The 14,126-nt window shown below is 42.1% G+C and overlaps 1 protein-coding gene across 1 annotated transcript in view; it reads right to left on the bottom strand.

Annotated features, from left to right (window-relative positions):
* Window positions 1–12,397, bottom strand: part of LOC308640286 (zinc finger protein 732-like) — a gene marked incomplete at both ends in the record, with an annotated part of 200,597 nt that extends 188,200 nt beyond the window's left edge. The window contains one exon of the mRNA XM_081312243.1: window positions 12,125–12,397. Within this exon, the coding sequence (XP_081168369.1) occupies window positions 12,125–12,397 (273 nt within the window). The remainder of the gene's footprint in view (window positions 1–12,124) is intronic.
* Window positions 12,398–14,126: the final 1,729 nt, after the last annotated feature.

Raw genomic sequence — 14,126 nt, 5'->3', positions numbered from 1 at the left:
ATACTATGTGTAATGGCACATTTAATTGTCACCTTGATTGGATTAAAGGATGCTAATGATTAATGAGCTTCTGGGTGTGTCCATGAGGGTGTGTCTACAAATGATGGGCATATGGGATAGTGAGCCAAACTGGAGAACCTCCTTAAGCTAGGCAGCACCATCCAATAGGACGCTGTCTTGGGTGGAACAAAATTCTTCACTCTCCCAAAGTAGACTCTGCCAGTGATTCTCTAGTGAGTTTCCAGAATCTTTGGTCTGGACTAGGGCAGCACCATTGATCCCCCTTGTTCTGAGGCTTCAGCCTCTGGGACTCTGCAGCTACTACTTCTCAAGCTCCCCAGCCTGCAGATGGCCACTCTGGACATCCACCTTCGGGTCAAGTAGGCCAATCTAATGAATCCCCTTTGATAATCATACTTCCTCTTGATACTTTTCCTCTAGAGAACACTGACTAAATCTATGTAAGCCTGAAATTGCTCATAAAAACAAAGTTTATCTAATAAAGAAGAAAATAAACTACCAAGCCATGAAGTTTTAAAAATGTATACATAAGAATCAATATGATATGCTAAATAACTTTGTCATAATAATGCAAAAAATAAAGCAAAGAGTAAGAGTCATAGTTACAAATTTCAAAAGTATGAACAAAAGCAAGAAAACTGATTTTCAATACTATTTTCATCTGGAAAGAAATTGGATGATAAGTCTTCAAAACTCATTCCAACTGCTGGTGTAGTGGTGTGCACCTGTAATTTCAGACAAAAAGCAATTTACCTGCAACTCTGCCTGGCCCAAGTGGACAGGAGATGTACATTCCTCAGCCAACTACCTGTGATCTGCATGAGAAATGCAGGCATGAAAACCCCTATGAGGAACCCAAGTGACTATGCGGGGACAGACTTTGTGACTCTTTCCACACCAGATTTTGGAAGAAAAGATAATTCTTTGGATAAGAATCCAATTAGAATGGCTCAGCGTGGGCCAGATGACATAGAGTTGCCATGACCATAAAGTCTTGAAAGTATGATGTCACCCTGCTGTCAAAAGTCAAAAAGTGCACCTGGGCAGGAGTCTCTGGAAATTGCTCAGGGACTCCAATAAAACTAGAGTGCAGAAGAGGCACAGGGTCCCTCTGCTTTCTGAGAGGACCCACTCTCGCCCTTGAGAATGTCCCCTTCTCCTTCAAGAAGTTCATGCCTGTTACAGGGTGACATGTCTGAAAACTTTCTGATGTGATTGCAAAATCAAGGGTTCAAGGGGGTCTTTTCACTGCCTCAGTTTCTCAGGAGGTCCCAGCTCTATAATGAGTTCATTCTCTCTAAAAAAAAAAAAAAAATCAGAAACCTTCATTAACAAACAACAAAACAAACAAAAATAGATCAGTAACATGCTAGAGCAGCCTCAGCAATTTATCTTCACTCTGTCTCAAAATCAAACTTGCAATAGAGATGTTCAGGGCATGTAGTTCAGAGGGCCGGGCATGGTGGCACACACTTCAAGCGACAGCAGCTTGTGAGGCTGAGGCAGGAGGACCGTGAGTTCAAAGCCAGCATCAGCCATGGTGAGGTCCTAAGCAATTTGGTGAGACCCTTTCTCTAAATAAAATACAAAATAGGGGGCTGGGGATATGGCTCAAGTGGTAGCGCTCTCGCCTGGCATGCATGCGTCCCGGGTTCGATCCTCAGCACCACATACCAACAAAGATGTTGTGTCCACCGAGAACTAAAAAAATAAATATTAAAAATTCTCTCTCTCCTCTCTCACTCTCTCTTTAAAAAAAAAATACAAAATAGGGCTGGGGATGGGGCTCAGTGGTTGAGTGCCCCTGCATTCAATCCCCAGTCCCCAACCTCCCTCCAAAAAGACATAAGAAAATGGAATGCAAAAGGGCAAGATATAAATCTAATGACATCAACAGTGACATTATATGGGAATTGACTGAGCGATCCTATACAAAGGTAGAAGTAATCAGAAAAAAATAAAAACAATGTCCAATTCTACGCACCTGAGACCCAGATCAGGAAATGTAATGAGCAAATTAGTCCCATCTTTGCCCCAGATCTCCCTCCTGGCTGCCTGAGTGAATGCAGGTTGGGGCTCTGGCTTCCATCAAGACTCTGATCAGGAAGGGGAGACCCACAGAGGCATGGGGAAGCCCTGTGAGAGACCAGGTTCCCCTTGGTCAGGATAGGCACAAAGAACTTGGGGTTTGAGGTGGGCTCTTCCTCCAGCAGAAGGGCCAGGCCAACAGCCTACCAAGTGCTCCCTGGGAGGGGGGATTTGAAATTTGAAACTCTCCTGCGCACCTCTGGCCGGAAAAGTAACGAGAAGTGTCCTGCCAGTCCCCTGTTTTAGATGATTTCAAAGTTAATGGGTGCTGCATTGGTGTGGGTGAAGCTCACACTACATACAGGCTTGAAGAGTCAGAAAGATGGACAGGGATCATGGCTGCATCACTGGCTGATGTTTTCTCACAATAAAACACTCAGGGTCACTCCAGGGGAACTGGGCTGCAGGAAATAACCACACAAAAGACACAGATACCTTTTTCTTTGGGTTCTGTAATGGCTCCTCTGACCTTAAGGGTTCACAGAAAGAGAGAGAGAAAGAGACAGAGACAGTTTCAGGGATTGATGTAGTGATTGATCAGAGCCTCTTGCTTCAGGACTAGAAAGTGGGGGGTCATTCAGAGTGGCTCCCCACATATTTCCTCTTCCTTAATATTTGAAGGTGATTGGGAAATTGTATCTTTCAGTCACTGGATTCTTGGTCCGAAGTCAACATGATCTACTATTGAAACACAAAAGGCATTAGTAGAAAACATACTATCTCTAGGACATAACCAACTTGGAAGATCCAGGTTAGTAATATTATTATTGTTGTTGTTGTTGTTGTTGTTGTTGTTGTTATTATTATTATTATTCTGCCAAACACTCATGAGAAGATTCTTCATCTTTTCTTGATTTTATTGGGAGGCCTTGAACTTGGCAATGGTAACATGGACATTTTCATTTGGCATGAAGCTTCAGCCTCTCCACAAACCACGGAGCAGAGGGCTCAGTCACAATATTTATCACAGTGGCCTTTTAGAGCATTTTAACTCAGTTCTAATTTTTTCCATCAGCATTTATCTGACTAGGAAAGCTCTTGGAAGGAATTTAAGTCCAACGTTAAGAAAATCCCTATATTGTAAGTTTGAAACAGAGCCATAAAGACTGTATCATAGAAGCAAGAAATAATATTTAAAGTGGTCACTTCAAAGATCTTGAGACCAGGAGCTGGCCTAGATCTGGTTAACTGGCATGCACCTGTTTCAGACCTGAATCTTAACTTCAGCAGAGTGTAGCTCTGAAATATCAGCTGATAATAACTAGTGATGCCATCAGATGAGTTGTATTCATACAGGCGACAGGATAGTCATCATCCTTTCTCTTAATTCTCACATTTAAGGAATCTGTTAGGTCTGTCAGTGATGTAGATATTCTGACGGCAGAAGACAAACATCCTAACATCCTTTTGGGTGCCATCTCATGAGGGTTAGGGTATTACCAGTAAAACCTCCAGGTGACAGGCATCCTCCTGTAATTGTTCTTGTCCATTCTAGGAGACCAGCCTAAATGCATCCACTATTTCTAGAACTCTTGTGTGGTCCTGACTAGACATTTGCACAATACTCAGGAATAATACTTAGGAAAGGTGCCAATTTCCATTGTAGAATGATCAGGTCAACCCTACATTGGTGGATATCTTGTGTAAATAACTGGCCTGTAGAGAAAAATTCTATTTCAACAATCTTTCTCTTTGGACAATGGTCCAGATAAGTAGTCTTAATTTCCAAGGGCCAGCATGATTGTCTGGTTTAGGTTTCTGATATAGTGACTATTCCTCAAATATAATCCCAGAACACCTGTTTACCATAGGATTGACATATATCTGACCCACTACAGTCAGTCAGTTTTGAGCAATAAAAGTTGCAAACCATGTTGAAAATTCATGGACTTGATAGAAGTTATCTGACTGGACCTATTATCCATAAAAATATGGTAGGATTTATATAATGCTTAATGACATTTTTAAAAAGACAATCAAGACACACATATTTAAAGGATAATATTCTGAGACATAAAGATATTTTGAGACCTTCCCTCAGAAAGAGATTGAGGATTCCTTTTAAATTGTTAGGATGGATCAACTAGCATATATATTGGGAAATTACAATAATCAATACAAGGTAAATCTGATCATTTAAATACTTGTCCTACTATCTATAACTTAAACTGATGATAGTATGGCTTATGCCAATTCTTGACTCTATTTTATTAAATAAAGAAAAGGGGGAACACAGGACCCCAGAGTCACACACTAGATCTTACACAATATTTAATGTTTTTCTTAATTGTAATGTTGAGAATCTCAGGGGATGTAGCTCAGTTGGTAAGGTGCTTTGCTCACATGCACAAGGCCCTGGGTTCAATCCCCAGCACCAACAAAAAAAAAAAATTGAGACTGCTGCTGAATTTACTGAATCATGTTCACGGCTGCTGAACATGACTCAGTAAATTAAATCAGATTTGAAACGATAGAATTTAAAACTATCATCATGAAAATGACTGAAAAACCCGACACAGGAAGGTAAATCTTCCAACTACAGAGTTACCAACCACGCAGCTTCATGAACTTGCCAGGTAAATAAAAATTATGAAGAGACTTCTAACCACAATCAGGAAATCCACAGTCTGCAAAATCAAGTTCTTCATGAACATCAGCATCACTGATTAACTGACAAACGGCTAAGAATACAGAGGACAGGGACTGGGGTTGTGGCTCAGTGGAAGACAGCTTGCCTAGTGCTTGGGAGAAACTGGGTTCAATCCTCACTGCCACATAAAAAGAAATAAATTAAAAATGTAAAATATACAATAATATTAAAGAATAAAACAACGAGGACTGAAAACCTACTAACAGATTTAAAAGTGTCATCGTCAACAATGCATTGGGACTTCAAGATTATCATAAACGTGCTTGACACAAACTAAACAACCTGCAGAAACTGGACCATTTCTTTGAGAGAGACAATCTCCTACAACTTACACACAAGGGGAAATACACAAAACAGATGAGCCCATGGCTGCTGAAAAAAACAGACTCAGTAACTAATTACTTCCCAAAAAGGCAAGGCCAGGCTCTGACATCTCAAACAGACTTCCATGAGACACATAAGAACTGCTACCAATTTTCTACTTTGTTTCCACAACATAGAAGCTGAGTTAACACCTCCTAAGTCTTCCTGAGGCATAAGTTACCATATTATCCAAATTAAAGGGATGAAGAAAAGTATTAAATAGAAAAGAAAACTATGAATGATGCTCATAATCATAAATGCAAAATTTAATCATAAATGCAAAAAAAAAAAAAACTGTACAATTGAGTCATCACACTCCAAATGTCTATGCAAATGATGTGAAAATTATGGGCACAGGAACCCTTACTGCAGTGACTACAGCAGCCATATCCACAACGGCCCAAAACTAGATGCAAGGAAGATGCACCTTTCAATACTGAATGGACAAGCTGAAGTTTAACCACACCAAAGAGCATCACCCAGAAAATGAGCTCTGCAGCCTGGAAAGATACAGCACCCTTAAGGGCAGACTGGTAAGTCAGAGAAGCCAGTTTGAAATGGCCAAGTGCAGTAAGATTCCAAGTCAAGAACATTCTGGAAAAGACAACATTATAGATGCACTAGCAGAACTGATGGGTGCCAGGGACTTAGGGAGCAGAGAGGGAGGAAAGAATGAGGAGGAGTGATGAACAGGTGGAACACAGGATTCCCAGAGCAGTGAAACTCTTCTGTAAGACATTATCTTGTATACGATGTGACACACACAATCACATCACAAGGAAGAGGAACCCTAAACTAAAGGATGAACTTTGGCTTATCCTAAATATTGCTTCATCCATTCTCTTTATCAAATGTTCAATACTGGTTTAGTAACTAACAATCACCCTACACCAATGCAATATGTTGAAAACAGTGGAGACTATCAGCTGGAGAGAAGGTGTATTTGATACTATGTGTAATGGCACATTTAATTGTCACCTTGATTGGATTAAAGGATGCTAATGATTAATGAGCTTCTGGGTGTGTCCATGAGGGTGTGTCTACAAATGATGGGCATATGGGATAGTGAGCCAAACTGGAGAACCTCCTTAAGCTAGGCAGCACCATCCAATAGGACGCTGTCTTGGGTGGAACAAAATTCTTCACTCTCCCAAAGTAGACTCTGCCAGTGATTCTCTAGTGAGTTTCCAGAATCTTTGGTCTGGACTAGGGCAGCACCATTGATCCCCCTTGTTCTGAGGCTTCAGCCTCTGGGACTCTGCAGCTACTACTTCTCAAGCTCCCCAGCCTGCAGATGGCCACTCTGGACATCCACCTTCGGGTCAAGTAGGCCAATCTAATGAATCCCCTTTGATAATCATACTTCCTCTTGATACTTTTCCTCTAGAGAACACTGACTAAATCTATGTAAGCCTGAAATTGCTCATAAAAACAAAGTTTATCTAATAAAGAAGAAAATAAACTACCAAGCCATGAAGTTTTAAAAATGTATACATAAGAATCAATATGATATGCTAAATAACTTTGTCATAATAATGCAAAAAATAAAGCAAAGAGTAAGAGTCATAGTTACAAATTTCAAAAGTATGAACAAAAGCAAGAAAACTGATTTTCAATACTATTTTCATCTGGAAAGAAATTGGATGATAAGTCTTCAAAACTCATTCCAACTGCTGGTGTAGTGATGTGCACCTGTAATTTCAGCCACTAGGGAGGTCAAGGCAGGGAAATGGCAAAAGTTTGAGGCCTGTGTCAGCAACATAGCAATGCACTCAGAAATTTAGTGAGACTGTTCTTCATCAAAAATAACAAGGGGGTCTGGGACCGTAGCTGAGTGGCACACCACTTGTTAACATGTGTGAGGCACTGGGTATGATCCTCAGCACCACAGAAAAATAAATAAAATAAAGTTATTCTATCCATCTACAACTATACAAAATTAAAAAAAAAAAGAAAAAATAAATAAATAAGAAGGGCTGAGGATGTGCTCAGTGGTCAAGTTCCTGTAGGTTTATTCCCCAGTAAAACACCTGCCCACCTCCAGAACGTTGCTCAGAAATTGAAATTCATTTCTGGGAGATAACTAAGCATGAGCAAGTCCATGCCATCAATTCCCAGCACTCAATAAGTAAGCAAATAAATAAACAACAGTCTACAATACTAATTCTCTTGGGCTGGAGACTAGCATGGTAAAATACATGTAATGAGAGATAAAAATGATTATCATACAAAAGGTACAAAATTAGAGGCATAAAAACACAACAAAATCAGTGGAAAGACACCACACTTTCTCACAAAGAAGACTGAATGTTCCCATGATCTAAACTCTCTGAAAAAACACTGAGTGTTTCAGTAAATTCTGTGAAATTTAGGGCATGGTTTACTGTATTTTGGAGGTAAACTTAAGAAAAACTACATCTAAAAATTTAAATAGTTGGGTTGGGATTCTGGCTCAGCAGTAGACTGCTTGCCTAGCACATGAGAGGCCCTAGGTTTGATCCTCAGCACCACATAAAAATAAATAAATAGGTATGGTGTCCAACTACAGCCACAACAAAAAATACTCTTCAAAAAATTGGAAATAGTAAACTGTATCTAAGACCAGCCAAAATGTTGTACAAGACAGAGAGAATAGAGAGAGCATTTATGTTACTCCCAAGTTTCGTAAGCTAAAAGGCTAGCTCCCAAAGGGGTGGCCCTACGAGGAGGCAGTTGGGAGGGAACAGGAATTAGGTGACATGGTGAGGGGATCAGCACCCTTATTTAGACACATGGATCTCTCCTTTGCAGAAAACAGGTGTCATTTACTCTTTCACTGATAACTCAGTGATTAAATGATTACAGTTGGGTATTCAAGCTATTGCCAAAATTGTCCTTAAAATTTACAATGAAGACGGGTGTGATGGTGCATACCTGTAACCCCAGCGGTTCAGGAGTCTGAGGCCCTAGAAGATGTAGCAAGACTCTGTCTCAAAACAAAGAATCTAAAAGGGGCTGGTGGTTAAGCACCTCTGGGTTCCATTCCTGATAACAAAAAAACCACAGAGTTAGCATGAACCTGCCAAGTTCAGACAACAACAGTGAAAAACTGTCGTCTTTTGTCAAATTCATCACCTTGTGAAGGACAGATACAAGTTTCCATGAAATCACATTCATAAATTTATCCACCACTATTTTTGTAGAATTGGACTCAAATTCTGCAGCAATAATGCAAGACAGAGTTTCTCTGTATCTTACATGGTATTTTGGAATCTAGGGTTGGATTTCAACTTGAAACCACTGAAAAGACAAATCTGAATCTTACAAACTTTCTACACATACTCAGGGATAGCAAAAGGTAAATTAGGCAATTAGATGTTTTCTTTTTCTATTTTTCTTTTTTGTTTGATGCCCCCGAGATTAAACCCAGAGATATTACTACTGAGCCACATCCCCAGTCATTTTTATATTTTATTTTGAGACAAAGTCTCAACAGGTTGAATAAGGCCTCACTAAGTTGCTAAGGCTGTCCTCAAATTTGCAACACTCCTGTCTCAGCCTCTGGAGCAGGAAGGATCACAGGTGTGCACCACTGTATCTGGCTGTAAGCTGGGATTTTTAACAAAAAAAAAAATGTGGATTTTAACCCACCTCTCTCTTGCTTCTTTAATAATAGCCCATCCCATTTTGCTCTGAATAAATAAACCTGGGCGTCAGAAAAGTGAGCACATCATTTCAAAGTGATACACAGAAAGCTTTGGTGCTGAGGGAGCACAGTTGTGTCAGGCTCAAGGAGCAGAGAAGGTCCCTGACAGCTGGGACATGCTTCCTCCTGGTCTTGCTCATGGAAAGCATCCAGGATCACCCTCCCAGGCACCTGGACCATGACTCCAGTCTATGAGGCTTTTTAGCTTTGCACAGCTCTGCACTGGGGTGGGTGGTCCTTATGCTCTAGGAGAGGTTTTGCTCCTTCACACCATGAGAGACTAAAAGGGCAGGAGTAACTGCTGACCTGGACCCTCAGCACCAGCATCCACAGGCTGACTGTCCACCAGTCTCCAAGAAATGGGTACAGAGCTTGGGGAAAACAAGGTCCCAAGGAAGCAGCTGTTTAGGTGAGGCCTTTTCCAGGAGATTCCTCAGCCCAGGGCCCCCAGCAGCTTCCCTGAGAGGCTGAACCCCACACCTCAGGCTGTCCTCTGGGAGCAGCTGACCCAGGGCCTGAAATTCTGTTCACCCTGCAAGGCACAGGGCAGCTGTGGGCACTTTGTGGCAGCTCCTGGAGAGGATAGTGTTTGAAGAAATGGGACTCTGGGAGATGTCCAAAGGGAACCTCTGCCCAAGAAATCTGACATGGTGCCTATGCCTAAGGAAGATAAAAGGAGAAGCACAAGATTTTTACAGCTGTGAACTCAAGTTCTCTATACAGTTGCGTCTACATCAAAGAACCTTCAGAGTACTTGACTTTGGCTAACTAGACCACCATGAGGGTGGAAAGGCAGGGTTTTGTATGGAGAGCAAACATTATATCGGGCTATCTTAAGCCCTTTAATAGCCAATCATCTTAATTTCTGTATCAGACCACAATCTCAAAACTTCTCAGAATATATCACTACCCTTACCAGACGTCTCCAAAATCTACCAAAGCTCACAATGCAATAACAGACATACAGAAGAAATTTTCTTTATTTTTTTTCTGTACCCCACCAATCTGATATTCCTACCAATGCAATTGGTTAATGCAGTGATACACAGTTTCTTTTATAAAAGTTCATGGAGGCCAGGCACAGTGGCACACAACTGTAATCCCAGCAGCTTGAGAGGCAAAGATAGGAGGATTGCTAAATTCAAAGCCAGACTCAGCAATTTAGTGAGGCCATCAGGAACTTAGTGACATCATGTCTGAAAATACAACATAAAAAGGGCTGGCAATGTGGCTCAGGGTTTAAGTGCCCCTGGGTTCAATCCCTGGTATATTAAAAAAAAAAAAGAAAGAAAAAAAAAGAAAGAAAGAAAGAAAGAGAGAGAGAAGGGATGTAATATCTTCCAGAAAGGAACACACACATCATTCAGGGTAACTTGAATCCATGTTCCTTACTATGATAATTAATATTTGGTTTAAAATGAACTATTTTCTGTAGCCGGGGTTGTTGATGCCTTTAATCCCAATAGATTGGGAAGCTGAGGCAGGAGGATCACAACTTTCAGGCCAGGCTGGGCACCATAACCAGATCCTTTCTGAAAATCATACTGAAAAGAGCTGGGGATGAAGGACAGTCAAGGAATCAGATATTATTGTAGTGGCATCCCCTTTATTCACAAAAAAAAAAAAAAATTAACTCGGTTTCTCCAGAAATCTGCACCATGGCTAATTTTAGGACTGTCAACAAAAGAGTGTCCACAAAAAAGTTCAGTGTAGATAAACTTCCTATTTTTGTGTTGCCCTATTTTACTGGGCTGCTAGTCTGTAAGAAATCAGCACTCCAGGTGCTGAACTCCCCCTTACTAGTTTTTTACACACTTGTATCCAGCATAGTAGTTTGTAGAAATGTGAAAACAAGGCCTCTGGCCTTGAGCTGGGTTTCACAGAGAAGTCACCAACTGGGCTCCATGGTAACAGGTGGTGGGGGAGGAAAGAAAGGGGAGAAGAAGCACTCCCCTCCTCAGGTGCTGTCCTTGAAGGATTAACTTGGCCAGAATAGAGAAAGAAAAAGCTGCTTTTATGTGTGTGATGTGACAACTTGACTATGGTGACTCCACTTTGTGAACTCAGCCATGACACTCAAAAAGCTCATGACTGGGGCCGTTTGGATTCTTTTCTTCATGAAAATTCCCCAAGAACACAGCGTGATCTATGGGGCCAACTGGAAATTAACTGACCACAACTTTCAGGCTTGCTTATGTTGCCTGAACCCCCAAACTTCCCTTTTGTGGTTTTTGTGCTTAAATATGGAGCCAACTGAAGGCAGGGGCACCGCTCTGACCATCTCATTCTTTCGAGAGCAGAGCGTCTGCCACTGGCCAGCAATAAAGGCTTAACTGGAATGAGACTGTGTGGTCTGAGAGTTATTTGGGGGTCCCGGTATTACAATGTGAAATCTGAGCCCCTCCCCTTACATGCTGGGTATAAAATTCTGAAACCACCTGAACTCGGGGTTCAGGGGATGGATGGATTGATTACAGCAAAAACAGTGCCCTCTGAGACTGGCTGCAGCCAGATAAAACTGTTTACAGCTACCTACAGTGCCTTGCCTCCTTTGTCCCTACATCATTATTACCCTGTGTGCTTACCTAACTACAGGACTGGTGTGACTCTACATCATGGACTCTCAGAAAAGGGAGCAGTTATACTGTATTGATGTAGCCCAGGATTCCATATGCCTGGGATCTATAAACAACCCCCTTATTCCCTTTAAAGCAGTTATTCTGACCAAACACAAGGAAGTGTTAAGTGATTATTCTTGCCCCTCAAGGATAATATTCACAAATAGAAAACAAATGCTTTCAAAAGTGTTGTTCTTACCAGCCCAGATTCCAACACAAGGGGAAGGGAGGAAGGGAGGGGGGAAGGGAGGGGGGAAGGGAGGGGGGAAAGGAGGGGGGAAGGAAGATTGATTGGTTCTTTCCAATATTTCACTAAGCGATAATGACAATTAGCAGACTGTGTCTATTTGAAACGAGTGGGAAGAAGGAATGTCTGGCTGAGCTGTGAGGTGGAGGGAAGGTGGCCTTTTAGAAGGCAGGAGGTGCCTGAAATATGGAGGACCTCCACTGGGTGGAGCTCCATTGAAAGAAGGAAGGTGCATTTATGGTCCTGCTTCCTACACATTGGGAAAAGTGAGTGTGGGCCACAGGTAGGGATCAAAGGGGACACCTGGGACCTGAGCCTCCCTTTCAAACCCAGGGAACCAGGGTACAGGGCCCAGGCCCATCCGACAGCAGCGACTATGAGCGCCACTCAGCTGCTCACCCGCCCGACGGGCTTCAAGGCAAGTGCTGACCGCCTACCTTCAGCGAACTCACCATTTTTGGCTTCTCTGGTGACCTGGCGTCCTCTGGAGGAACCTCCGGGCACCCGAGATCCCCGAGAACACTGGCAGCGCAGTCACCTGGGTCCCTGGAGCAGAGAACACGGGGCCTGGAGCAGGAGTAGCCCAGTTGGTGAGGAAGAAAAGCCTGCAAGCTTGCGGAAGCCCGCCCTTCCCCTCCCTCTGCGCACTGATTGGACAGTTCCCCCCAGCGACCCGGATGGATGGCCTCCAGGCCCGCCTCTGGATCGTGACTGACAGCTAACATCATCCAGTCACAGGCTGAAATTGGGTAGAGTGACAGATTCTTGGCCCCAGCCCTTTTCAGGAGGAGCTTCCAGGCTGTGCTGGGAACTAATCCAGGTGGGAAGCCTTGGCTTAGCCTCTGCGACAGAGGTGACACAGGCCGCTGAGCTAGGCTTCAGCCACAGAGTGCTTTCCGAACATGGCGAGGCCCTGGGTTTAACCTCAACACAAAAACAAAGCACAGCTTCTCCTGGAGGCTGAGGCTGGAGGAGCCCAAGGTCAGGTCAGCACCTGCAAACAGTGAGACCCTGACTTCAAATAAAATGAAAAGGGTGGGGATGGAGCTCAGAGGTCGGGGTCAAGCCCCATTGGGTTTATTCCCCAGTACCTTAAAAAAGAAAGAATGATATTTTATTATATATTATATATAATATATATATTTTATATATTTTTGTATATATAAAATATGTATTTTATATAATATATTCTATATATAAAATAGATATTTTATATAATATAGTTTATATATATATATATATATATATATATATATCTCACACCAAGTACATCTAATCAGAATATTATCTATAATATATTATATTATAGATAATATATTATATATATATATATATATATATATATATATATATATTTTCCCCCCAGCTGATGCGACCTCAAGTGACTTAGAAAGACACAGTCTCCAAATTTTTGAAACACTTTTTAAAGATATCATATATATGACCCATATATAATATCTAAAAATGAAAACAATTTGAAAACTTCAGTAATTCTCCTCACCTCCTGCCCTCTGTTGCTTTGAGGAGGCTCCTGATCTATGAAAGGAAGCAACTGGGGTTGGCTCTGATGCCCAAGGCTCCCTCCCCAGCAGAAAGGGTGGGGGGAGGAAGGAAGGCAATCCTCTAGGGCAGCAATGTGCTGTGGAAATAAAATGGGTGCTTTGGGCTTAGTGTCAATGTTCTACTTCGACTGTTAGGAAGCCTTATGCAGAGATGTGACTCTGGTGACCCCACAGGTCTGGTCAGGTGTTCACCCAAAACCAAACAGAAAAGGTTATGATGCAAAGCAGGAAAGAAACTTTGACCAGTGCAGCTACACCAGGAAGACAAGGAAACCCTGTCCTTACCCTGTCTTCAGATGCTGACAAGGACTTTGAGGTTTTGTAGAATGGGTAATCATAGGCATGTATGGATAGGGGAAATTGATTCTAGGATTTAGTATTATCTGTAGGATTTAAGCTTCAGGCATCTGTGGTCTTATAACTTGTCTGTGAGCTCACGCTCACTTGCCCCCTGGACGCATGTCACTCTATTGCAAAGACTGACCTCACTTTGTCAGGAGGAAGTCCCCCTCCAGTGTATTCTTTCCATGTCAAGGTTTTCAATAAAAGCCACAAGCCCTAGGAAGCAACATACCCCCAGGCGCTGACCCAGCACTCTCAGCATCCTGGGTTTCAACTGATAGTCCAAACAGAAAGAAACCAAAACCCTGCTCAGCTGGGCCCATTAACCCTGCATATAAACCATAAAAAATTGCCACTTGGGGCCAATACTGCCTGTCATGTCTATCCCCCTCTTGGAAATTAAGTACAATTTTTTTCTCTACTCTTAAGTTGGGCTTTGTGAAGTCTTTCACATCCTGCTCACTGGCCCAAGTTCATTCTACCTATCAATATTGCCCATGGACTAGGGGGGTTATTGGGTAAAAAGTCATATTTCCACAGGTGTGGAAAA

Source organism: Spermophilus citellus (genome assembly GCF_964194105.1).
Source record: "Spermophilus citellus genome assembly, contig: SCAFFOLD_209, whole genome shotgun sequence".
Classification (NCBI taxonomy): Eukaryota; Metazoa; Chordata; class Mammalia; order Rodentia; family Sciuridae; genus Spermophilus; species Spermophilus citellus.
Note: the sequence above shows the minus strand (reverse complement) of the source record. Positions and strands in the feature narration are given on the sequence as shown.